The sequence below is a fragment of the Choloepus didactylus genome, chromosome 22 (genome assembly GCF_015220235.1).
Source record: "Choloepus didactylus isolate mChoDid1 chromosome 22, mChoDid1.pri, whole genome shotgun sequence".
Lineage (NCBI taxonomy): Eukaryota > Metazoa > Chordata > Mammalia > Pilosa > Megalonychidae > Choloepus > Choloepus didactylus.
Genome location: NC_051328.1, coordinates 43446443 through 43470202, shown reverse-complemented (window position 1 = coordinate 43470202; position 23760 = coordinate 43446443). Strand labels below are relative to the sequence as shown.

Sequence of the window (23760 nt, the reverse complement as noted above, 5' to 3'; positions counted from 1 at the left end):
ACGGGCGTTGACCACGCCGGCGTCACGCGCAGCCCAGGAGATGAGGACGAGGGACCAGGACTGCCTGCTGCCCGTGGAGGAGGCCGGCATCATCTGGGACAGCGTCTGCTTCTTCTTCCTGCTGCTGCAGCGCCGCGTCTTCCTCAGCTACTACTTCCTGCACGTCAGGGCTGACCTCCGGGCCACAGCCCTACAGGCCTCCAGGTGCGGCCCTGCCCGGTCCCACCCCCAGGGACCCTCCTGCCACGACGCCTTGGGAAGCAGCAGCCCGGGGAACAGTGGGAGCTTCCTGTGGGGGCTCGGGAAAGGGGCAGCTGGGCCCACGGTGGGACGGGCCTCCCCGCAGGGAGAGGCGGGCAGGCCTTCTCTGCAGGCACCAGGCTGCACCCAGGCCAGGGGGCTGGGCAGCCAGTGTGAAGCCCCCGGCTCTCACCCGCCTGCCCTCCGCAGGGGCTTTGCCCTCCACAACGCGGCCATCCTCAAGAGCATTGACTCCCACCGCCAGGCAGAGGAGAAGTCCCTGGCCCAGCTCAAGAGACAGTAGGTGCTCCTGGGCCCTCGGACCTGGGGCGGCCGGTGGGAGCGCCCGGCCCAGCTCAGAGGTCCCCCTGCCGCCTCTGCCCCCAGGATGGAGCGCATCCGAGCCAAGCAGGAGAAGCACCGGCAGGGCCGGGCAGGCCACAGCTGCCTGGATGACCCCGGGAGCCCTGGCCAGGAGCCAGGTGAGGGCTGTGGAGCCCACACTGGACAAGCCCCAAGCCCGGGGCCTGGGAGGGCTCCTCGTGCCCGGTCACGTCCATGCCTGCACATGGGACACCCACCGGGCTCCAGCCTGCCCACCTCTGCCATGCAGCCACCCTGACCACTCCTGCTCATGGGCACTGTCCCCCACCCCGCCAGGGCCCCTCCATCGCCACAGGGCCTGTGTGTTTGTCTGTCTTGGCACGCAGCCGCCCCGATTCCCCAAGCCTGGGTCACCTGGTCTCCTGGGCCCCACCCTGCCCCCGCCTCACTGCGGCCTCAGGCCTGCCTGCCCTGCCCCCACAGGACCCGGCAGCCCAGGGGACACCTCCCCGCCACGGAGGCAGTGGTGGCGGCCCTGGCTGGACCATGCCACAGGTACTGCCCACAGCCCGCCTTGTCCTCACCTGCCCATCCCTGTACCACAGGCGGCAGCTGTGGGCCCTTCCACACTGGCCAGTCCCTTGCCTCCATCTCATCTGGCCTCCCGCCCCCTCTGCCGACCCCCGGCTCTCGCTCACGTGGTGTTCTCAGCTGGCATGTGCTACCCCCCACTGCCCGCCCAGAACCTTGCATGTGACCGCCCCAGCCACCGCTTGGCCCTCGGGGGAGAGGAGGACGCCCAAGCCGGGCAGGTGCTCGGGTCAGGGCCTGTCCTCAGCGCGGCCCCCTCCCGCAGTGATCCACTCAGGGGACTACTTCCTGTTCGACTCGGACAGCGAGGAGGAGGAGGAGGAGGAGGCACAGCCGGAGGACACCGAGGCTGCGGCACAGAGCGCTTTCCAGGTGAGCTGGCAGCAGCCCGTCCGTCGGTGTCCTGGGCTGGGCAGCCGGGGTGGAGGGACGCCCACAGGCTGAGTGGGCACGCGCAGCCCAGCTGCCACCTGTCCAGGAAGCCACCCGAGCCCACTGGGATGTCCAGCCGGGCATCCGTGAGGCAAGGGGCAGGGGACGGGTCCTCCTGGGGGCGGGGTCTGCTTGCTCCAGCTGTCCCTTTAGAGCCGCCGGTCCTGGGGGGAGCGTGGGGGCCCAGGCCTGACGTGGAGACCCCACCCAGATGGCGTACCAGGCGTGGGTCACCAACGCCCAGACTGTGCTGAGGCAGCGGCAGCGTGAACAGGTGCAGAGCCAGGAGCAGGCCGGGCTGCCGCCCGCAGGTGAGTCAGGCCTCCTGCCACCCCAGGGTAGCTGCAGGGGCAGCGGAGCCCTGACCAGCCTGCTCATGTCGTGTCCCACATCCAGGAGGTGGCCCAGGTCAGGAGGCGGAGCCAGAGGAGGACCCAGAGCACGAGGTGGCAGGTGGGTGGACCTGGGAGCCGAGGGGCTGGAGGTGGGCCCTTCTGCCTGCACCCCCTCAGGCAGCACCCCTTCCCGCCCCGCAGGCCGTGGCCACGTGATGCAGCGGGTGCTGAGCTCACTGCGGTTCCTGGGGGTGCTGGGCCAGGCGCTGGTGGACGGACTGACGCGCTGGTTGTGCGCCTTCACGCGGCACCACAGAACCCTGAGCGACGTGCTGCGCGCCGAGCGCTACCTGCTCACCCAGGAGCTCCTCAGGGTGACCACAGGGTGGACCCTGCGGGGTGCTGTGGGCCCCGGCCCCAGGCTCCAGTGGTGCAGTGACCTGGTCTCTGTGCCCGCAGTGTGGAGAGGTGAGCCGGGATGTACTGGACCAGCTGTATGTGGGTGACACAGAGGCCACCCTGCTGCCCGAGGGCCAGGACGTGCCGAGCACTGCGTCAAGGCAGGTGGGGGCAAGGGGCCCGCCTCCCACCCCACCCACCCTGGGCCCAGGGAAGGGGCTGGCCCCGGAGGCCCTGGGCCATCTAGCCTCATGTGCCAGCTGCCTTCCCGGCCAGCACTGTCCCCTCCCTCCGCCGTCCCTGCCCCCGAGCCCGCTCTGACGGGACCCTCCCCTCCAGTGGGCTCGGGGCTGAGGAGCCACCAAGCAGCACCACCAACGGCCCTGGTAGCCCCCTGACCACGGGCTACAGCACCCACAGCCACAGCACAGAGGCCCTCACCAAGACCAGCAGCCCCGAGGCAGGGGCCTCCCTGCACGGCTCCCAGGAGCTCCCGGCCAGCGCACGCACCCGGACGCGCACAGCCAGCGAGCTGCTGCTGGACAGGTGCGGGGCGGGCCCCGGGCGGGCCCCGGCGGAACCCAGCCCAGGCATGTGTGGGCCGGGCTGTCACCCCGGGTGGGGGGCCCACGCTGGCTGCCGGCACCCGCACCCCAGCCCGGCCCGGTCCCCACAGGCGCCTGCGCATCCCCGAGCTGGAGGAGGCCGAGCAGTTTGCGGCGGGGCAGGGCCGGGCCCTGCGGCTGCTGCGGGCCGTGTACCAGTGCGTGGCCGTGCACTCGGAGCTGCTCTGCTACTTCGTCATCATCCTCAACCACATGGTGACTGCCTCGGCCGCCTCCCTCGTGCTGCCCGTGCTCGTCTTCCTGTGGGCCATGCTGTCGACCCCACGGCCCAGCAAGCGCTTCTGGATGACGGCCATCGTCTTCACCGAGGTGGGCGCGGCCGGCGGGCCGGGGTGGGCGGGCGCCTGGTCTGGCCGTGCTGAGGCTCCCCTCCGCCGCCCACAGGTCATGGTGGTCACCAAGTACCTCTTCCAGTTTGGCTTCTTCCCCTGGAACAGCTACACAGTGCTGCGGCGCTACGAGAACAAGCCCTACTTCCCGCCGCGCATCCTGGGCCTGGAGAAGACTGACGGCTACGTCAAGTACGACCTGCTGCAGCTCATGACCCTCTTCTTCCACCGCTCCCAGCTGCTGGTGAGCGCCTCGCGCTGGGAGGCGAGGCCTCATGCTGGGGTGCTGCCCTCAGGGTCCCTCACTGGGACCCGAGGCAGGGCAGGTGGCCCTGGGTGGCCGCAGCCGGCCACCCTCACGGCTCCCTGCCCGTCTCCTCCCGGCAGTGCTACGGCCTCTGGGACCACGACGAGGACCCACTCGACCCGGAGCTCGAGCGAGGCCAGGAGAAGGGGGCTGAGGACGCTGCGGAGGCCCTGCTGGGACCCCAGCCCGAGGCAGGCCAGGGCCCCCAGGAGGACCCAGGGCTGTTCGAGGCCCCCACTGAGGACATCCAGGTCGAAGCTAGCGACGGGCCCAGGGACGAGCCCCCAGAGCCCCATGTGGAGCGCGAGGCCCATGGCATAAGACGCCTCAGTCTCCACCTCAGGAGGAGGAGGAGAGCGAGCCCAGGGCCCAAAGGGCCAGCAGCCATCGGTACGGGAGCCCTGGCTGCAGAGCCGTCTGCTTCCTAGCCACATTCCCGTGGGGAAGGGCGAGCAGGATGGCCCGTTTCACAACGGGGGCCGTCGGGAAGTGTGGCACTGGCTGCTGGCCTCTGGGGCTGCTGAGCAGAGAACAGCCCCGCTGTGGAGGCCACGTGCCTGGCCCTCTCGAGGGCACCGGAGAGCTCCCCCATGCAGTCTCCTCGCCTGTAGAATGGGGTGCCTGCCCCTCTCAGGGTGGTTGGGAGTGAGCCCAGGCAGCCCCAGGGCCTTTGTCAGCTGCAGCTTCTCTCGCAGAAGCCGAGGATGGGGAGGAGGAGACGGCAGCGGCTGCAGGGGTGGAGAAGAGGCCGAGCCGCTCCTGGGAAAGAGTGAGGGCAGCTGGACTCTGGCTCCAGAGCTTCTGCTTGTCCCTGTGAGTGACCTGTGCCTGGGATCACCCTGGGGCGGTAGGGGTGGCGTGGCGAGGCGGGAGGCTCCGGGGCTGGCCACGGGCTCAGTCTACCTGTGCCATCTGCCCACAGGGCCCAGGGCATATCCCGCCCCGTGCAGCGTTTCTTCTACAACATCCTGCACACCAAATACCGTGCGGCCACTGACGTCTACGCCCTCATGTTCCTGGCCGACGTGGTCGACTTCATCATCATCATCTTTGGCTTCTGGGCCTTTGGGGTGGGTGAGCCAGGGACCCCCACCCAGTCCCACCCCATCCTATGGGGCACCAGGGCTGGCCCCGCGAGTGACCCGGCTCTCCCGCCCACAGAAGCACTCAGCGGCCACAGACATCACGTCCTCGCTGTCGGACGACCAGGTGCCCGAGGCCTTCCTGGTGATGCTGCTCGTGCAGTTCGGCACCATGGTGGTGGACCGGGCCCTCTACCTGCGCAAGACGGTGCTGGGCAAGCTGGCCTTCCAGGTGGTCCTGGTGCTCGCCATCCACTTCTGGATGTTCTTCATCCTGCCCGCCGTCACCGAGAGGTGGGCCCGGGGGCAGCCGGGGGTCCCCGCCCCGCTTCGAGGGCGCCCAGGCCCTAATCCCGGCCTGGCCATCCTGCCCCAGAATGTTCAGCCAGAACGCGGTGGCCCAGCTGTGGTACTTCGTCAAGTGCATCTACTTCGCGCTGTCCGCCTACCAGATCCGCTGTGGCTACCCCACCCGCATCCTGGGCAACTTCCTCACCAAGAAGTACAACCACCTCAACCTCTTCCTCTTTCAGGGGTGAGTGGCCCAGCCACCTTTTCAGGGGCACCCCCAGGGCCCCCGACCCTCCCCCAACCCTCCCCCTGGGGCCTGACGAGGGCCCCCTGGCCTTGGGCAGGTTCCGGCTGGTTCCGTTCCTGGTTGAGCTGCGAGCCGTGATGGACTGGGTGTGGACGGACACCACGCTGTCCCTGTCCAACTGGATGTGTGTGGAGGACATCTACGCCAACATCTTCATCATCAAGTGCAGCCGGGAGACAGAGAAGGTGCCTGGGCCCAGGGGGCGGCTGTGGGGGAGCCCTGGCCCTCCCTGCCAGCCCTTCCCCTGTCAGCCCCCGGCGGCAGCTTGAGGGAAGATCCTTCCACACACCCTGCTGGCAGCTGGAAGGGCTTCTCGGAGGAGGCGTCTCAGCCAGGCTCTGAGGCGGGGGCTGCAGGCAGCTCTGACGGGCTCCCAGGGTACGGCAGCCTGAGGCAGCCCCAGGGGGATGTAACGGATACAGTGCAGAGGCTGGCAGTGTACTCAGAGTCACACAACCTTTACCACAATCTCAGTATATATCGTCACCCTAAAAAGAAACCTTGTGCCCCTTAGCCAGCACCAACCCCCTGCCCAAGCCTCTCAGCCCCAGAAAACCACAAATCTACTGTCTCTGTGGATCTGTCTTCTCGGGGCGTTTGACATAACTGGGGGCACCCAACATATGACTTCTGTGGCCGGCCGCGCTCACTCGGCATGACGTTCTCAAGACCCACCTGCCGCAGTGGGGCCCGAATCCCACGCCTTTGTACGGCCAGGCGGCATTCCAGGGTGCGGACAGGCTGTGTTTTGTTCGTCCCTTCATCAGTTGAGGGGCCCTTGGTCATCTCCTTGTTTTGGTTTTCATGAATAACGCCGCCATGAACTGGTGGACAGCGGTTTGTGTGCGGACGTGTTTTCGTCTCTCAGGGATGTGCCCAGGAGGGGAGATGCTGAGTCACGTGGTGACTCCGTGTCTAGCTTTTTGAGGAGCTGCCAAACTGTTCTCTAAAGCAAGCGGCCACTCCTTCTCACCAGCAAATGAGGGTTCCTCTGGCAACTGCGCTGGTGCTTGTCTTTTTGATTCTGGCTGCCCTGGTGTGTGTGAAGTGGCATCTTGGGTGGTTTTCATCTGCATGTCCCTGGTGACTAATGAAGTTGAGCATCTCTTCATGTGCTTATTGGGTGCTTGTTTCTCTTCTTTGGAGAAATGTCTGTTCAAGTCTTTGGTCCACCTGTCAGTTGTGTCGTTCATCTTTCTGTTGTTTTAAGACTTTTGTGATTTTGGCTTTTTTAGGTTTTTGATCCATTTTGGCGTAAAGGTCTCCAACTTCCTTCTCCTGCACGTGGCTGTCCAGCTGCCCCAGCACCACGTGTCACAGACTGTTCTTTCCCCCCTAGAGCTGTCCTCGCCCCTGTGGAGATAACTGGTCGTAAACCCAAGGGTGGTCTCTGGCCACCAGCGGCTCTTTGTCCTGACCCCAGCCCTGCTGTGGTCGCCGTGGTCACCGTGGCTTTGCAGGAGTGTTGACATTAGGCCAAGCTGTGACTCGGGAGCCACGTGGGGGTGGATGGGGAGGTGCAGGGGGCCGGGCAGCTGCTGACCCCTGTGCCCCACCGCTCCAGAAATACCCCCAGCCCAAGGGGCAGAAGAAGAAGAAGATCGTCAAGTACGGGATGGGCGGGCTCATCCTGCTGCTGCTTGTGGCCGTCATCTGGTTCCCGCTGCTCTTCATGTCGCTGGTGCGCTCTGTGGTGGGCGTGGTCAACCAGCCCATCGACGTCACCGTCACCCTCAAGCTGGGCGGCTACGAGGTGGGTGCGGGGGCTCCTGGGGGGCTCTGTGCGGGAGGGGCCCTTGCTGGCACCGTGTCACCCTCCGCCTGCTCGCCAGCCCCTGTTCACCATGAGCGCCCAGCAGCCGTCCATCGTGCCCTTCACGGCCCAGGCCTACGAGGAGCTGGCCAAGGAGTTCGACCCCCACCCGGTGTGTGCCCAGACGGGGTCTGCCAGGGCAGGGGTGGGAGCAGGGTCCGGGCAGGCCCACTGAGGGCCACCTCTGCCCTGTGCCAGCTGGCCATGCAGTTCATCAGCCAGTACAGCCCTGAGGACATCGTCACGGCCCAGATCGAGGGCAGCTCCGGGGTGCTATGGCGCATCAGCCCGCCGAGCCGTGCGCAGATGAAGCGGGAGCTGGCCAACGGCACGGCCGACATCACGCTGCGCTTCACCTGGAACTTTCAGAGGTGGGGGCCCTGCGGGTCGGCGGGGCGGGGAGCCCTATAGGCCGGGGCAGGGCCTGCAGGTTGAGGGCCTTGCAGACTGCAGGGAGCCCCTATAGGCCAGGGGTGGACCTGTGGGCTGGTCGCTCGTGGGTCACCCGCACCCCTGCCTGTAGGGACCTGGCCAAGGGCGGCACCATGGAGTACACCAACGAGAAGCACACCCTGGGCCTGGCCCCTGGCAGCACCACGCGGCGGCAACTGGCCAACCTGCTTGAGGGCACCTCGAACCAGTCGGTGTGAGTGGGAGCTGCGGGAGGGCCGGGGAGGGGGCGGCATGCTGGGGCCAGGCCTGAGCTGCTGGTTTCCCCCCACAGGGTCATCCCCAACCTGTTCCCCAAGTACATCCGGGCCCCCAACGGGCCGGAAGCCAATCCCGTGAAGCAGCTGCAGCCCAGTGAGTGCCGGCTGGGGGCTGAGGCTGGGTGGGGGGCGCTGGGGCTGGCTGTGGCCTGTGGGTGGGGCCCGCGGCCTGCCCATCACCTGGCTCTGCCCCAGATGAGGAGAACGACTACCTGGGCGTGCGCATCCAGCTGCGGAGGGAGCGCGTGGGCACGGGGGCCGGTGGCTTCCTCGAGTGGTGGGCCATTGAGCTGGAGAACTGCCAGGCCGACTGCCACCTGCTGCCCATGGTCGTCTTCAGCGACAAGGTCAGCCCGCCCAGCCTCGGCTTCCTGGCCGGCTACGGGTGAGTGCCCCTCGGGGCTGCAGGTAGGGGCGGGTGGGGGCAGGCGGCGGCCCCAGCACTCGCCCCACCCTGCCCTGCCCCGCAGGATCATGGGCCTCTACGTGTCCATTGTGCTGGTCATTGGCAAGTTCGTGCGTGGCTTCTTCAGCGAGATCTCGCACTCCATCATGTTCGAGGAGCTGCCGTGCGTGGACCGCATCCTCAAGCTCTGTCAGGACATCTTCCTGGTGCGCGAGACGCGGGAGCTGGAGCTCGAGGAGGAGCTGTACGCCAAGCTCATCTTCCTCTACCGCTCGCCCGAGACCATGATCAAGTGGACACGCGAGAAGGAGTAGGAGCGCGCCACGGCACAGTACACGGCGAATGAAGGGGCGGCCACGCGGGGCAGGCCGTGGGACAGGACACCAGAGTCCAGGGCGCCAGCCGTGACCCCCGTGCCTGGCCCACCCAAGCCCTGATGCTGCTGCTGTTGGAGGAGGAAGCGCCCGACGCCCGGGGCCCGCTGGCAGCCCCTCCCACCGTCCTCATGGGGCTCGGAGCCAGGGCCTCTGGCCAAAGGGGCTGGCCTTCCCCTCCCCACACGTACTGTCGAGGTTTCTAAGTAAAGTCATTTTTATTTATACAAATGGAACAGCGATGCTAGGGGACAGCCTCAGTGGAGCCGGCCTCACCCCTGCCCTACTGCTCGGCGTGGCCCACTCTTCCCCATGCGGTGGTGCCCCCACGGGGCCACTGTGTCTGGGGCTCGGGGAGGGCAGCAGGCAGGACACTCAGCCGGGGCTGCTCTGCTCTGTCCTGCTGGGTCCAGGGGGCTGCGTCCTGGGCTCAGCTCTGCCTGTCTCCACTTCGTCCTCACTGTCCTCGATCAGACACTCCTGGATCTCCTGCTGCACCCAAGCCCTGAGGAGGAGAAGCCACAGTGGGCTCCCTGTCCCCACGCTCATGCCCTTCCCCATATGTCCAAGGCCTGGGGACAGCAGACTCATGCCCAGAAGGGCTCCCCTCCAGCCGAGGGGTGCTGGGTACCTCTGGCTGCGGAGCTGGGCCTCGGCCAGGATGTAGGGTGGGAGGGGGTCCACGGAGGGCTGCAACGTTGAGCCAGGATGAGGTGGGGTGCCCGGCCGGCAGGCCCAGCCCCCACCAGCTGGGGCCCCTCAGAGGAGGGGCGGGGATGGACCTCAGGCTCCACAGCCAGTGCCCGACCCGGCCCCACCACCACCCGGGGTGGAGACTGGGCCCCCAGCACGGCGTCCTTGCCTTCCTCGCCCCTAGACTTGGGGGGCAGGGTGCAGACGCCATGAGGCAGGGCTGCCGGCCCAGCACCCAGCCATCCTTCACTCACCAGGTCCTTCAGGTTCACGCGGCAGCCATAGCACAGCTGCTCGGCCACGTGGGCTCGGAGGCTCCCCCTGAGGGTGACAACATGGGGCCTGCACACCTGGGTTCCTGAACCCCTGGTGTGTGGCTTGAGGACGCAGGGGAGGGGCCCGGGGACGAGGGGAGGCAGCAGCTCACCTCCCGCAGGGCCTGGCATCCCCACAGCAGCTCTGGGCCCCGCCGGCCCCTGGGAAGCAGCAGGATGCCGCGGGAGCCTCGGCCTGAGCCAGCGAGATGGAGGTCTGGGCCCCGAAGGCTGTGGCACTGTCTGTGAGCAGAGACAGGGCACAGCTGGAAGAGGACTGCTGGACCCCAACACCCCTCTCTGGCTCCCAGAATTCAGTGTCAAACTCTCCCCTGCCTCCCCCCGTGGGGGCCCGAGGGCACCGACCCGCGTGGTCAATGTCCAAGGTGCACATGCAGAGGAGGCAGCGGCTGGCAGAGTCTGTGGCTTGCTTGTCTCTGGGCGCCTTGGCCAGCTTCTCGCTCGTCCTGCAGCCGGGCAGGGGCGGGCATGAAGGCACCGTCAGCCAGGGAACCTGCCCTGGCCGGTGGGCTTGGCCTCCCCCCCCCCCGCCACCAGCCCCGCACCTGTACACAGTGCTGACTGTGGAAGGGAACTGGGCCTGCAGCCGGAGCACGAAGGCCTCCATCAGCCGGTGGATGCTGGCTCTGTCGGGGGCCTGGGCCGCAGGACAGGGGTGCTCAGGAGCCACCCGGGGGGCCTAGGCTCTGCCCTTGCTGGGGCTGGAGGGAATGGCCAGGAGGCCCCGACGAAGGGTCACCCCCCAACTGGGAGCCTGGCCAGATCTGCCCGGGGACACGGACACCCAGGTGGCCAGCACCTTCCTGATCACGGGCCCCAGCCCGTCCCTCCAACGCCCAGAGTGGCCCAGAGGCAGTGGCAGCCCAGGGGCAGGGGCACTGCGGGTAGAGCCGCAGGCACTCGCGGTGGGGGGTTTCTCTGACCCCATGTGCCCACACAACAGCGAGGGGCTGGCGTGCTGCCCCCTCCCCATGCCCACATCCACCTGGGTGTCGATGGCTGGCGTGAAGACGGACGGGACGGCAAACAGGTGGTTGTAGAAGGCGACCTCCTTCAGGGTGTGGTCCCGCATGGGCCTTGCGACCACCACGTCCCCGTGCCGGTCATCCGAGAAGCCCTGGGGGGCACGGGAGGGGGTGTGAGGGGAGCTGGGGCCTCTTTCCCACGTGCTCAGCGGCTTCTGGCAGCCAGCTCCTGGGCTCAGAGCCCCCCGCCAGGCTTCCCCACACACCGTATCCCAGGCGAGGAAGGCCCCTCTCCCCAGGGCCAGGCTGATCATGAGCTTGATGGCCAGGCGCGTGCAGCTCTCCCCCGTCAGCACCTTGGAGTAGTGGTGGGCTCGGGCCACATGCAGGATCAGGTGGGTCCTGCAGGGAGAGTGTCCCAGGGGCCTGCATGGGGGCAGAGCCAGGGACCCCAGGGCACAGGGAGTCAGGGTGGGGGTCGGCGAGGGGCCGGGGACCCTGGGTGGAGAGGCATGCCCACCGGAGGGCCTGCAGGAGCTCCTCCTTGGCCGTCAGCGTCTTCACTGAGTCAAAAAGTCTGGTCAGGGCCTCAGTCTGGGCGGCCGGGGGTGGCCTGGGCGGGCTCTGCTGCTCCTCCACCAGCGCTGGGCAGGGGCTGTGCCCGGCGCCCTCAGCCCCCAGCCCGTGCTGCTGCTGGATGAACGTGTCCACGGCTGCCTTGTAGGCTTCCTCACCCCCAGCCAGTTCCTGGGCGAAGCAGCGCAGCGCCGATGGGGGCAGGCCAAACACCTTCCGGGCACGGGGAGAGCCAGCGGGATGCAGCATCAGAGGCCACAGGGCCCCCCGGCCCCCAGCCTGCCCTGCACCCTCAGGCCACCAGAGGGACTCCCTGCTGGGCGGGGAGTGGGCAGGGTCCTCATACCCAGACAAGCCGCCCACCTCTTCCAAGGCGACGGTGTGCCATGGAAAGCCCACAGCCTGCAGGATTGAGGTCATCTCGGCCAGGGTCTTTGCTCTGTCCTCTGGGCTCTGGCCGCAGGCGGCCCCCTCTGAAAAGCCCAGGCAGGAAGAAGAGTCAGTTCCACAGCTTTTCCCCAGGAGCAGGCACAAAGCAGGCCCGTGGGGCCCAGCTCCACGCGGAGCAGTGACTCTGAAGCCGTGGGGCATGAATCCACTTTCCCTTGGGCGATGTCTTCAGAGATGGCAGTGGTTTCCTTAGCGTGGCTGAGGGAGACGCCCATCAAGGCAAGAACCAGGGGTGGAGGGAGGATAAAGTCCTGCTTGCAGCAGCAAATGGCAGCTGTGAGTGCAGGATGGGCCATTTTGAATGCTGGCTCCTCCTCGGTCTGGCTCTGCTATCACCCAGCCTGTCACCCAGGGTCTCTGGGGATGTCCCAGTGTCCCGGAAGCAGAAAGACTGACCCCCAGACCCTGCCAGGCCCTCTCCATGGTCAGTGCTGAACTCAGTCCTGCTCGTGGCCGCCAGCACTCCTGCCCCTGCTCTGTGGGACCCACTGAGGCCTGGGGAACGGCTGGACACACCCACTCTGTCACCTTCTGAGAAATGCCCCCCCAGGAGGGTCTGCCCAAGCCCACCCCCAGCAGGCAGACCAGGACGGATTAACAGCCTCACATACCGTCAACATAGACGACCCCAGGCACAAAGCGTAGCCTTTTGGCGGACTCTCGACTCAGACCCTGCAGGGAGACGTGACGAGGGACTTGAACTCCAGGCCCAACAGCCGGCATCCGAAACCTCACGTCCAGGAGCCACCAGAGAACACTCTCCACCAGACCTCATGCTTCCCCGAAAGGAGCGGTTTAATGACGTGACGTGACCTTCGGTGACTGTCCCAAGGCTGCTGGGGCAGGACACACCCGTGGGGCCACCAGCTGCACCTTGCTCTAGGCTGGCCTGCTCCCAGGGAGCCCCCGAGGCCTCGGTGCACGCCCACCCCAACCATCCCAGAGATGCACCTGTCACCTGCCTCTGGAAGGCACCATCTGCATAAGAACCCAGCGTCACCTGCTGGCAGCAGTAAAGACATGGCCCGGCAGCTGGGCAAGCCGCCTGGGGGAATGGGGGCCTCTAGCTCCCGCCCCTCCCACCAGGTCTAAGGGAGCTGTGAGGTAAAAACAAAAGCAAACCACACAGGGACCCACAGAAGGCCCTCATCACCATGACCAACATCCCTCACCTGGCCACCTGCTCTACCACCACCACCCAGAACTCCCTGGCATGGAACCCCTTCATGGCCACAGCTTCCTCAGCTGGCACCCCACACCACAACCCGCTGTGCATGCCACACCCTGCATCAAAGCCTCCAGGGGAATTCCCAGTTGCCTCCAGGACATCCCGAGCTGGCACATCACACTCCAGTCTGGTGAATGCCAATTGGCCCCCCAGACTTGCTCCTCTCCTCACTGCCTCCCAGCCTTTTCTCATGCCACTCCCCCCACCTATACCCCTGCCTCCTTTGCTCCTCTGGGAAAACCCAGGAAACACTCGTGGGTCTCCCCAAATACAGCTCCTCCAGGCCTTCCCTGACCCCAGCCAGGGCTGAAGCACCTGCACTTATCTAGCCGCCACACCCCAGGCACACTCCCAGGACTCGGGAGACCTGCAGGGGCTCAAGGGCACTAAGAAGCCTGTGGCCTCAGGGACAACACAAGCTGCCGTCCTGTAGAACCAAGTGACTGTGTTTCTATACGGTAGAGCAAACACGCAGAGGGCTGAACTGGGACACAGCAGAATACTCTGGAACAGCTGCTGGGTTTGCCCCTCCAGTATACACATCCAAAAGGTCCTCCAGGCCAGTTGGGGCGTGGGCTGCTCTCCAGCCCTGACAGAACACCTCAACATCAGCCAAAAAAGGAGAGGCCCCTTCCATCCCGCTGGAGCTCAGCCCTGCCCACAGGCCTGGCTCGGAAAAGAAGGCTGTGGGAGATGCACCTCCAGGACCTGCCAGACCATGGAACTGGACGAAGGGCCCCCAGACCAAGCCAGAAGAACCTGGGGGAGAAAAAAACATCATCAGAGAGCACCCACATTTCCAGCATGAACCTGTCCACCCCCCACCTCTTGGACAATGACACCCTCAGAGCCACAGGTGCATGGCAGCAGCTTGGAGTTGGCGAGAGGCACCTGGGATAGGCTGGCCCCCTGCAGGAGGGGCAGCAGAGACTGTGAGCCAGGGCCCTGGGGGCTGGACTGCCCAGCCTGGCACTTGGACCCTCACCCAAGGCAGAGGAATCAGAGCCCCGGAACCCATGCTCTACCTTCTCGCCTGGAAAGATGAGCCGGTTCTTCCCCAGCACGGCTCTGAACTTGTGAACGTAATACGCCTTAAAACAGTCCCTGCAACACAACCCCAAAGGCTCAGGCAGGTTGCAGCCCCTGCCCCGTTGCCACATTCACACCAAGCAACGGGAAAGCCTGCCCAGCACCTGCTGGGGTTCTCCTCCCTTCTCTTAACAACCTCCATTGGAAAGCAAGACGAGGGTGTTTGCTGAAGACTAGAAGCTGGGCTCTGCCCATCCCCCCTGCACCTCACTCCAGTCTAGACACTGGCTCCCCCATAAGCACCATCTGGCACTCTCCTAGTCCCTGACCCACGGTTAGATTGTGAGAGACGGTTACCCGAGCAGGAAAGCAATCCTTCCCCCCTCTGTTAAGACACCAGAGTCACCAGGGTAACAGTAAACACCGAAGTCAAGAAACCAAATGCGTTTTAAGAAGACCACACCTCAGAAGCAGGGACAGTCCTGAAGGCCAAGCAGGGCTGTTTGCCGGGGTGTCCCCCACACCAGGTGCTCACCTGCAGAAGGCATCTCCTGCCCGGATCACCAGGACCGGCAAGCCTTCCTTGCATTTCACACACTTCTGCTCACGGCTTTGAATACCAAACGGGAGGAGAAGGAACAAGAACACAGAGTACAATGGGCTTGGCGGGGACAGGGTCCTGTTTCTAAGCCCAGGTGGGTCAGTCTCACCCGTGTGTGAGAGAGGTCACGGGGAGCTATAAATGGCATTTAAGGAATGACCAAGTGCTGGGAAGATTAGTCTCAAACAGTTGGCACATAAAGGCCACCTCTCAATCTCCCCAAGACTGACAGGGAGAGGAGACACAGAACTTGTTCTCTGTGGCCCTGGAGGAGAGAAACGGGTGGAAGCGACAGGGACAGCGACTTCCTCTCTGAGTAAGGACACCTTTGTGTCCAGCAGAGGTGCCCCATGGCTGCAAGAGACGGGTGGGAGCGAGAGTGTTCTCCGAGCGGCTGGCAGCCACTGCCCGGTGCTGCGGGGCGCGTTCCAGCCTCCACCGGGGCCTGGGCCGGAGGGCTCAGACTGGGCCCCAGGCATCCCAGGACCTCCCAGAACACGGCGCCCCGAAGCGACGGCAAACCCTGGAGCCGACCGGGCCCCCTCCGGGCCGGGCTCGCGGGCGTCCGGGGGCGCCCGGCTCTTACCCAGGCCGCGGTGGCGGCGGCTCCTCGGCCGGGGGCTCCCGGTAGTCCTCGCCCACCTGGCACATGGCTGTGCCGGCTCTCGCAGCTGGCGGCGGCGGGCGCGTGCGGATGGCGTCACCGCGGCGCCGTCCCGGGCCGGGCGAGGGGCGCGCCTGTGACGTCACCGCGGCGCCGTCGCGGCCGTGACGCGGGCGGCGGCGGCGCAGGGCCGGCCCGGGATGGCGATGTTCCGCAGCCTGGTGGCCTCGGCTCAGCAGCGGCAGCCGGCGGCCGGGCCCGCGAGCGGCGACAGCGGCCTGGAGGCGCAGTACAGCTGCCCCATCTGCCTGGAGGTCTACCACCGGCCCGTGGCCATCGGCAGCTGCGGCCACACGTGAGTGCGCCCGGCCTCTGGGGCTGCGGGCCCAGCGCCGCGGCGGGGAGATGGGGTCCGCGCCCGGGCCGGAGGAGGGGCCGAAGCCCGGGCCGCCCTGGCGCGCGGGGAGCTCGCGGGGCGCGGGGCTCCCCTGCGCGGCGCCGGCCCTACTCCCAGGGCGCGCTCTCCCGCAGCCCACCCTGAGGCCCGCCGGCCCCTGGTGCGCGACACCACCGCAGCTCTGCCCGGGCTCGGGCGTCCCCCGGGTCCTCAGAGGGCCGCAGACGCCACCGCTGTGCCTGTCGCCGACTGGGACGGGCAGTTGCAAATAAATGGCTTGTGGTTTGTGCCGTCAGCTCTTTTTCAGCCCACTGCCTGCTTGTCTTGACTTCCGAGGACAGCAGTTCCCTAAAGTTAGCGGAGGGGGTTGTTTGGAGTCTGGTGCTGTTTGTTTTGTTCAGTTTTGAAGGAGAACCGAGTCACACCAATCACTGCACGGCCAGGCAGGGGACCAGAAGCCGGAAGCACTTTGCTGTGGTGTTTCAGACACAGGGCTCCCCTCTCAGCCTCTTCTCAGAACTACCAGCCTGGTCAGGAGGAAGCTGAGATGAGTGCTAGCTTCCTGGCCTCCCAAATGGCTGAATAACACCCCTTTTTGGTGAAATGAGCAAGGTGGGGAGGGCTTCGGTTATAGGCAGTGCCGCTGAGGAGCTGGGGTTGGCAAGGAGCACGGGGGCTAGTAGGAGGCCCTAGAAGGTAATGCAAACAAAGGCAGCTGACTTCTAAGGCTTCTTGTACAAAAAAGGAACTGGCACTGCTGCTCTCTCGTGGGCGTGTGCCTGCTAGTCACCCAGGGGGGTGGCAGGGACAGTTTCAGGACCCGAGGCTCCCTTCACCTTCCTTCTCTCAGGAAAAGCAGCACACACCCGCCCACGCCACCATATGCTGCTGGCATGTCTCGTAAGGGCGCTTGCTGCTCCTCGGGTTTCCAGGCTGCTGGTGACATATGCCAGGGCAGCCCCGGAGCGGGCTTGTTCCTCATAAGCGCAGACAGGTAGGCATTTCAAGGTGTGTCCTCCGTCCTCCAGCCCGTCGCGGAGAGAACTGTCAGGCTTGCTCTGGTCCTCACGTCACACCTTTCCCAGGCACCAGCACCTGTACCCAACCTTGGCCATTGAGTCTCCTGTGCCCTGGTTTGCTCAAATCAGTATCTTCTCTTTTTTTTCTAGATGAGCTTTTTGTTAAAAAGTGCATTTGGTAACACAAAATACAGAACTCACAGCAATTGTGACAACATCTTTTTCCATAGCCTCTCCTCTGAATGCTTTTCTTGGCAGGATTGTAGTCTCATTACCGGTCTGGCAAAAGCCTTTCCTGCCTCTTTTTCCTTAAAGCGAATGGCTCCCTGGCTGTCCTGCTGGCTTTGTTCTCCTAGCCGTTCACTCTGCCTTCTTCTCTAGGCTTCTTGCCCTTTATGGCTAAGGCTTGCATGCAAATGAGCACAGAAAGTTTTCTTTAAAATCTTTTTTGATGACCTGGTCGTCCCCTCCTGGAGCTACCTGACTGTAAGCCAACTTCATTCCACAGAGTAGGTTTTATGGTGGTGAATGCTGCTCCGTCTGGAGGCAGGAACCCCTGGCTCTGGCACCAGGACAGAAGAGGACCTGAGAGGGAGGGTGGCTCACACGGTTGTGCTCTGTGGAAGAGTTCCAGGGGATTCCAGGGGTGCCCCAGAGGGAGAGGGGCGCCATCCCGGGCAGCCTGTTCCTGAGCCCTGAGGGCGTGCATTTGGGGCAGACCGAGGGTGGCCAGCGGGGCCCCAGCCCTTATGCCTCGTCTTCCTTCCTGGTTGCGCTGCTTCATCTGCCCCATCCAAGTGTCCCCACACACAGCTTGTTAACAAAAACAGAGGCCATAGGGGAATTGCAATACTTACACCTAAAGGCAGTAGTAGGAAGTGATAATAATAAATATTTTCTCATCATTCTGTACACACCAGAACCACGTGAGGTAGGCGCTATTGTTATTCTTTCATATGAGGAAAGGGAGGTGCAAAGAGGTTCAGCAGATTGCACCAAGTGTCACGGCAGTGCCAGGATTTGGCCTTGGGCGCCAGGCATGGCCATCCTCTCAGCCGCTGTCCACCTCCTGACCCTAGGGACAGGGAGCAGATTCGGAGAACTGTGTGCTCAGAGCTCCACTTTGTCACTTGGCTGCCTGTAGCCAAAGCCTCGGCCAGGCCTCAGTGCTCCTGGCCCTGCCCCAGGGTGGGGGAGCAGAGCAGAATGTGTGTGCCACTGAGGGGGTGCCGGGGAGGCTTGGGGCACTGCCTCTGCCCCGGCTGCATTGAGCCCTTCCTGACTCCCCTGCACCTGAGGGCAGAGTGGGCGTGGACACACCAGTGTGCAGTGGTCCCCAGGAGTCCAAGCAAAGGGGGTCTCCCTGGGCGCTCCCCCCTCGCCCCTTCCGTGAGCACCCACTGGCGCTCCTGGGGTTTGAGGTGCCTGCGCTGCACATCTGCCGAACCTCAGCTGCTTCGCTCCGCAGAGAAGCTCTGAGTGCCAGCCTGCTCGGGCAGAGAAGCAGCACTGCCTTGGCCACCAGCACAGCAGGCAACAATTACTGGAAAGCAGACCGCAAGCAGCCCGCGGCCTGGATACGTCACCTGCCTCCTTAGGGAACGTGACACGGTGACGTCATCAGGGCTGCTCATGGATGCCACAGCTCACAGGTTGGGACGGGCAGGGTGCAGCTATGCCAGCTTTGACATGCAAGCCCCCTTGCCCCCTCCTGGAAGAAGACACCCCTGCCTTTTGTGCGTGTTTCCCCAAGACCAGCTCCCTGAGCCTGTGCTGCGCCCCGCCTCTGCTTCTGGAGCCGACCTCCCTTCTGCTGTACTTGATGCCCACTCCCTGGGCATTTTCTTTTGTTAACAGCTTCATGGAGAAGTCACTCAGGTGCTGTACAGACTTCCTCATTGGCCGTGTGCAATTCAGTGGTGTTTAGTAGATTCACAGAGTTGCACAGGCATCACCACAACCAGTTATAGAACATTTTCATCACCCCAAAGAGAGACCCCGGACCCACCAGCAGTCACGCCTCAGTCTCCCTCCTCAGCTCCTTGCTGCCACGAATCTCCTCTCTGTCTCCGTGGATTTGTCACATGGATGGGGTCAGACAGTATGGGTCCTTTGAATTCTGGCTTTGTGCGCTCGGCCAAACACACTTAAGGGCCATCCATGTTGTGGCGAGTATCAGAATCAGAACTCAGTTCCTTTCATGGCTGAGCAACTCTCTGCCACACGGTTGGCCCACACTGTGTCTGCCCCCCGGCCCCGGTCCTCCCCCCGCCCTCTGACGGACGTGGGTGCGCCTGCCTTCTGCCATCAGGAGCCACCGGGACGCCCCGCCCAGCCTTCTGTGGGCCACCAGCCAGCCCTTCCCTCAAGTGCTTTGGCCACGTAAGGGCCTTCCTCAGCTTTTACACTCTTCAGATTGGGGTACCGCGCGGAGGGACGGCCTGGGACCGCAAAGGGGGGCCAGGGGTGTCTCCTCCACGAGCCTGCGAGGGAGCCGGGTAAGGCGAGTGCCCACCGAAACTGCCTTGAGCTCAGCAGGAGAGGGTGCTGGAGTCACGCAGGCTCCGGTGGATCAGTCACTCGGTGAGCTGGGCCCGGCCCCACCAGGAGAGGAGGAGCCGGGGCACCCCTGCCCCGACGCAGCCCAGGCTGGGGGCTCTTGCCTTCTCCGTAGGAACTGGGTTGAGCATAGGGTCCTCCCCGAGACAGAGAGCAAAGTTTCCTGACAGTGAAGAGAACTCTCACCTCCTCACCTGGCCAAGTCCTTCAGAGATTCAGGAACCTTCTCACAGCCCCCTCTGGAACAGCTGCTGCCCCCCAGGCTCAGCTGCCGAGGCACCCAGGCGGGAGCAGAGTTGGGCCCGGCCTGATTTCTCCCGGCAGAATCGGCCGTCTTCAGGTGGTGCCTGGCCCAGCTCCCTGCCGGTGCCGCGCACTTCCTCGTTGCCATGGGTGCTCTGTATCCCATCCTGGTGTCACAGCCAAGCAGGCCCTGCAGCACCTCTTACCTAGCTGGACCGAGGGGGGCCTGAGATTCAGCTCCTTCTCCCTCTTTTTGCTCCCCGTGGAGTTTCATGGCAAAGAATCCTCCAGAGTTTCTGCTGCCTGCTCTCCCTGCCCAAGCATTGCGTTTACAGCTGTGGTGGGCAGTGGCTGTAGATCCAGCTAGTGGGGTGTGGGAGCCAGCGCAGGAGGGTCCCCCGCTGGGAGCCCAGAGCACACGCGAGGGCCCAGTGGAGGTCGTCTCTGGCCGGTCCTGTGACGTGGGCACCTCCAGGTGCAGCACCAAGTGCTCCAGGCCAGCGGGGGGCCCCCAGCACCCAGGAGCGCGCCCGTCAAGGAGGGGGACGGGCATGGACTGGCCACAGACGAGCTGGAGGCCTCAGCAGCCCACAAGCACACACTGGCCTTTGCCAGCTGGGGGTCTGTCTTGGACAGGCTATGGGTCTCTGGGTACATCCTTCCAGGTGAGGATGGGGGCGACTTGTCCTGGCCCCTCACAGGCAGCAAAACGGCCACACCCCTCTTCCCCAGTGCTGATTTCTCGGCTGCCCCTGGCATGTGGCAAGCGTGGGGGCACGTCCATGGGACGTGACAGGAAGGGGGTCACCGCTCTGTCCCCCCGAGACACCCAGAGAACCGTGCTCCTTACGTGGCCCCAGGTGGTCCCACCCTGGGCAGCCTCAGCCCTGCCCTGTGAGCAGCCTGGTCCTTTCCCACGAATGCAAGGACCTTCACCACCCGGAGCTCAGCACCCGGAGGGTTCCGGGCTCCCCCGTGCCGTCCCTGGGCCCCTGAGCCCTGAGGTCTCGCCCTCGCTGCCTGGCGGGTGTGGCTGCCGGGGCGCAGTCGTCGGCCCTGCCTGCGGAGGCCCGTGTCAGCCCGCGTGTCCTGCAGGTTCTGCGGGGAGTGCCTGCAGCCCTGCCTCCATGTGCCATCCCCGCTCTGCCCGCTCTGCCGCCTGCCCTTCGACCCCAAGAAGGTGGACAAGGCCTCCCACGTGGAGAAGCAGCTCTCGTCCTACAAGGCACCCTGCCGGGGCTGCAACAAGAAGGTAGCGCCCCTCAGCGGGCCTGGGGGGAGCTGGGGTGGGGTCCGCAGCCGCAGGCCTAGCTTCTGCTCCCGGAAGGGGAATGGTGCCCCTTGCCTGGAATGCTGGGGAGGAGGGGCGCCCGCCAGCTGGGGCCTGAGCCCGCTGTCCCCCTGTCCCTCGCTGTGTTCTCCTGCCATGTCACCCCACCAGGGCCCCACGTCTTGTGCCATGGCCACCTGCCCCCTGGCAGACCCCCTCTCAGCTGCAGGCTCTGGGCTCTGGTTGGAAGTGAGCGTGTGGCCATGCGAGAATACAGTCACTGAGCAGGGACCCCCAGGGCAGCCTTGACCCCCCTGTGGTTGGCCCCAGCCCCCAGCCAGCTCCCCAGAGGCTGGAGAGGAACCACTCAGGAAGAAGTGCCGAGGGGCCCCAGGGGCAACATGGCACCACTCCTGTCGGGGGCACTGCCGTAGCCCCCAGCTCCCGACCCCCAACCCCAAGGCTGCACGGTCCCGGTTGGGGAAGCCCCCAAGCAGCTCCCGGTGGGCTCCCAGCCAAGCGTTTCTCCTGATTTTCCGCATTTGGAGTCTCCCTCTCCTGAGTTAACGGCACCCACCGCTCAGTCTCCACAGAAAGCAGCCCTCAGTGCTCTGTCCAGAAAGGAGCCCCTTGGTGTCCTGGGCTGCCCCTGCCCAGCCGCTGTGGCCTCCCTTGGGCTCGCACACAGGCCCTCCCCAGGGCCGACCCCCCCATACCCTCTCCCTCCATGGCCAGGTTGGCCATGCTGGGCTGGTGGGGGGCACCCCAGGCCCCCGGCAGGGCAACGCTGAGTGGCGTCCCCTGCCCTGGGAGGCGAGACAGGCCCCTCCGAGGTCTTGCTCAGGGCCCCCTGGCTCTCGAGCCCCCGCCTCTGAGCTTCTACCCTCACCCATCGCCTCGCACAGACCCGGCTTTGGCGGCAGTGGGGGTTGGGTTGGGTTTCCATTTGGTTTTTCCCACTTTCGGACAAGGAATTTTGCGGAGAGATGTTTGTCTGTCGGCTCAGGGGCCTGAGGCCCCTGCCCCCCTGGGGCTGGTCTTCAGGCCTCAGGCCCCTCACGGCGCCCCTCTGCCGCGCACAGGTGTCCTTGGCAAAGATGAGGGTGCACGTCTCCTCCTGCGGGAAGGTCCAGGAGCAGATGGCCAACTGCCCCAAGTTTGTCCCAGTGGTGCCCACTTCCCAGCCCATGCCCAGGTAGGCCCTGCCCTTGAGCCTCCTGAGGCACTGTTGCCCGGGGCCACAGAGGGCAGGATGGGCGCCGGGGGCCGCCTCTCACCCTCCCTTTCCCCGGCCCAGCAACACCCCCAACAGGTCCACCTTCGCCTGCCCCTACTGCGGCGCCCGCAACCTGGGCCAGCAGGAGCTGGTGAAGCACTGTGTGGGCAGCCACCGCAGCGACCCCAGCCGCGTGGTGAGCCCCTCCTGCCTGCCGCGCGGGTGGCCCTCCCAGCCCCAGGTCACGCAGGCCCATGCCCCAGGGAGGGAGCTGGGAGCCGGCCCCACACGGTGCCCCGGGGGGATGGGGGCCCCCTTGGCCTGTCTCCACGGCCCCTCCTGGGCTGGGTCTGCGCGTGTGAGCTTTTGCCGCGAGGGGCCCATCCTGGCTGTACCCCGGTCATGCGCCCGGCCTCACCCCTACACCCCTGGCCCAGGTCTGCCCCGTCTGCTCGGCGATGCCCTGGGGCGACCCCAGCTACAAGAGTGCCAACTTCCTGCAGCACCTCCTCCACCGGCACAAGTTCTCCTACGACACCTTCGTGGTGCGTGCGCTGCCCCCTCGTCCGCCCCGGCCCTCCCAGTGGCCACCAGGGGGTGCCAGCGACCGCAGCTCCCCCACCCCTGGACAGAGCACACGGGCCCTTGGGGGGTGCGGCCACACGGGCGCCACAGGGGCACCCCTTGCGGACAGCACCTGGGGGCCACGGGGCCCTTTGAGGACAGCAGGGCTCCTCTCTCAGGTGTTTGGAGAACTAGGGGGGCTGTCCCCTTGGAACCCTCTGGCCTCTCCCTGTCCTTTCTGCCCAGCCCCCTGGGGAAATAGGCTTGCCCTTGGCCACACGCAGGGCTCCTGGGGGCTCGGGGGTCTGGGGGAGGCAGGCAACCCATGAGGGCCGGGCTCGCTGCCCCTCCCTTGCCTTCACACAGCCCTCCCGCCCGACCTCCCGCCTTTCAGGACTACAGCATCGACGAGGAAGCCGCCTTCCAGGCAGCCCTGGCCCTGTCTCTCTCTGAGAACTGAAGGTGGCAGCTGGCCGCGCCCCGGAGGGCATTCGAGCCGCCAGCCGAGGAGAGCCAGGGGGGCCGCTGGACTGCACTGCGAGCAGGGCCCTCCGCTCCCTGGGCCTCGTGGGGCTGCCGTCCACCCTGGGCGAGCAGTGGCCTGTCCACAGCCTCGGTGTCCTCGGCACTGAGGGGGAGGCCGGGCCCCGGGCAGCCCCAGGCCCCACTGCTGAGCCGGGCGCTGGGAGGAGGGGCCCTGAGACCCTGGCCGGCCCGCCTGGTGTCCGGCCCACCCACCTCGTCCGTTTGGTACTGGCTTTTGTGATACTTAGCAATTCCGGCATCTTTTCTAATATCCAGTGCGATAACCTTTTCACATTTTATAGAACAAAAGAAAAGCAGTTACTCTTCATATTGCAGTACCTGTGTTTGACTAGGAATAATAGTATTTTTCTGGAACAATTACGAAGTTATATTTTTTAAAAAAACAATCAAAAATAGACATTGTGTGGGATCGGTGTTGGGGAGGGAAGAGAGACTTGGGGGAGCCAGGAGCACCCCGGGAGTGGAGGGGGCTCGCATGCACACTGCCTGGGTGGCAGCTCGGCCTTTGGCCATGAGCTGTGGTCTCCAGGAAGCCCAGGAAGCCCGGCCTCGGTCACCTTCCCACCAGAGCAGCCTCCAGAAACACCCGAGGGCTCTCCTTTGTTCCGTGGTATAAATTATTGCCCTTTAAAAAAAGTTCAAGTAAAGTATTTCAGAGCATCTAGAGCTCATCCAGTGGCTTTTTTCTGCAACTACAAAAAGCGAAGGACTGGTTTGGGGTCAGAAAAAGTCTGGGGACCCTTCCTCTGCGGCAGAGGTTTGTTCTCACTCGCCGCTCGAGATTCGAGTTCAGCGTGCTCCGGTGGCAACTCTTTAGAGGACCAGGGTGCCGGGAGGGCCTGGGGGAGCTGTGCGTGCCACCTGTGCCTGCATCTTCTGAGGGCCCGAGGGCAGGCCAG

At 65.1% G+C, this 23760-nt stretch overlaps 3 protein-coding genes across 5 annotated transcripts in view; 2 read left to right on the top strand and 1 right to left on the bottom strand.

The window, feature by feature from the left end:
- Window positions 1-8797, top strand: part of PIEZO1 (piezo type mechanosensitive ion channel component 1) — a 49028-nt gene extending 40231 nt beyond the window's left edge. The window contains exons 27-51 of one of the 2 annotated variants that reach the window (XM_037815763.1): window positions 33-204; window positions 451-540; window positions 628-722; window positions 1048-1119; window positions 1421-1527; window positions 1799-1898; window positions 1984-2040; window positions 2124-2296; window positions 2382-2482; window positions 2661-2867; window positions 2998-3256; window positions 3332-3520; window positions 3664-3973; window positions 4279-4396; window positions 4506-4653; window positions 4745-4959; window positions 5042-5200; window positions 5301-5448; window positions 6828-7016; window positions 7096-7188; window positions 7275-7447; window positions 7600-7722; window positions 7801-7880; window positions 7982-8133; window positions 8257-8797. In XM_037815763.1, coding sequence (XP_037671691.1) covers window positions 33-204; window positions 451-540; window positions 628-722; window positions 1048-1119; window positions 1421-1527; window positions 1799-1898; window positions 1984-2040; window positions 2124-2296; window positions 2382-2482; window positions 2661-2867; window positions 2998-3256; window positions 3332-3520; window positions 3664-3973; window positions 4279-4396; window positions 4506-4653; window positions 4745-4959; window positions 5042-5200; window positions 5301-5448; window positions 6828-7016; window positions 7096-7188; window positions 7275-7447; window positions 7600-7722; window positions 7801-7880; window positions 7982-8133; window positions 8257-8538 — 3812 coding nt within the window. In that variant the 3' untranslated portion in view covers window positions 8539-8797. Of the gene's footprint in view, window positions 1-32; window positions 205-450; window positions 541-627; window positions 723-1047; window positions 1120-1420; window positions 1528-1798; window positions 1899-1983; window positions 2041-2123; window positions 2297-2381; window positions 2483-2660; window positions 2868-2997; window positions 3257-3331; window positions 3521-3663; window positions 3974-4278; window positions 4397-4505; window positions 4654-4744; window positions 4960-5041; window positions 5201-5300; window positions 5449-6827; window positions 7017-7095; window positions 7189-7274; window positions 7448-7599; window positions 7723-7800; window positions 7881-7981; window positions 8172-8256 lie in introns of both variants that reach the window. The other variant, XM_037815762.1, reaches the window with a different exon arrangement.
- On the bottom strand, window positions 8766-15177 carry CTU2 (cytosolic thiouridylase subunit 2). Of its 2 annotated transcripts, XM_037815765.1 has the most exons (15): window positions 15030-15175; window positions 14378-14452; window positions 13839-13917; window positions 13513-13572; window positions 12197-12257; window positions 11499-11608; window positions 11080-11348; window positions 10826-10961; window positions 10580-10711; window positions 10140-10231; window positions 9940-10040; window positions 9687-9816; window positions 9514-9580; window positions 9198-9256; window positions 8766-9071 (listed from the first exon to the last, which is right to left on the bottom strand). In XM_037815765.1, the coding sequence occupies exons 1-15, from the start codon at window positions 15092-15094 to the stop codon at window positions 8942-8944; spliced, it is 1566 nt and encodes a 521-aa protein (XP_037671693.1). In that variant the 5' UTR covers window positions 15095-15175; the 3' UTR covers window positions 8766-8941. The 2 variants fall into 2 exon arrangements, with proteins under 2 accessions (XP_037671693.1, XP_037671692.1); XM_037815764.1 differs by having other exon boundaries at window positions 11080-11608; window positions 15030-15177.
- Window positions 15178-15198: 21 nt separating this feature from the next.
- Window positions 15199-23521, top strand: RNF166 (ring finger protein 166). The gene is made up of 6 exons (XM_037815778.1): window positions 15199-15402; window positions 20361-20517; window positions 21618-21730; window positions 21833-21947; window positions 22189-22296; window positions 22710-23521. Exons 1-6 carry the CDS (start codon window positions 15248-15250, stop codon window positions 22773-22775), a joined length of 714 nt encoding a protein of 237 aa, XP_037671706.1. The 5' UTR covers window positions 15199-15247; the 3' UTR covers window positions 22776-23521.
- Window positions 23522-23760: the final 239 nt, after the last annotated feature.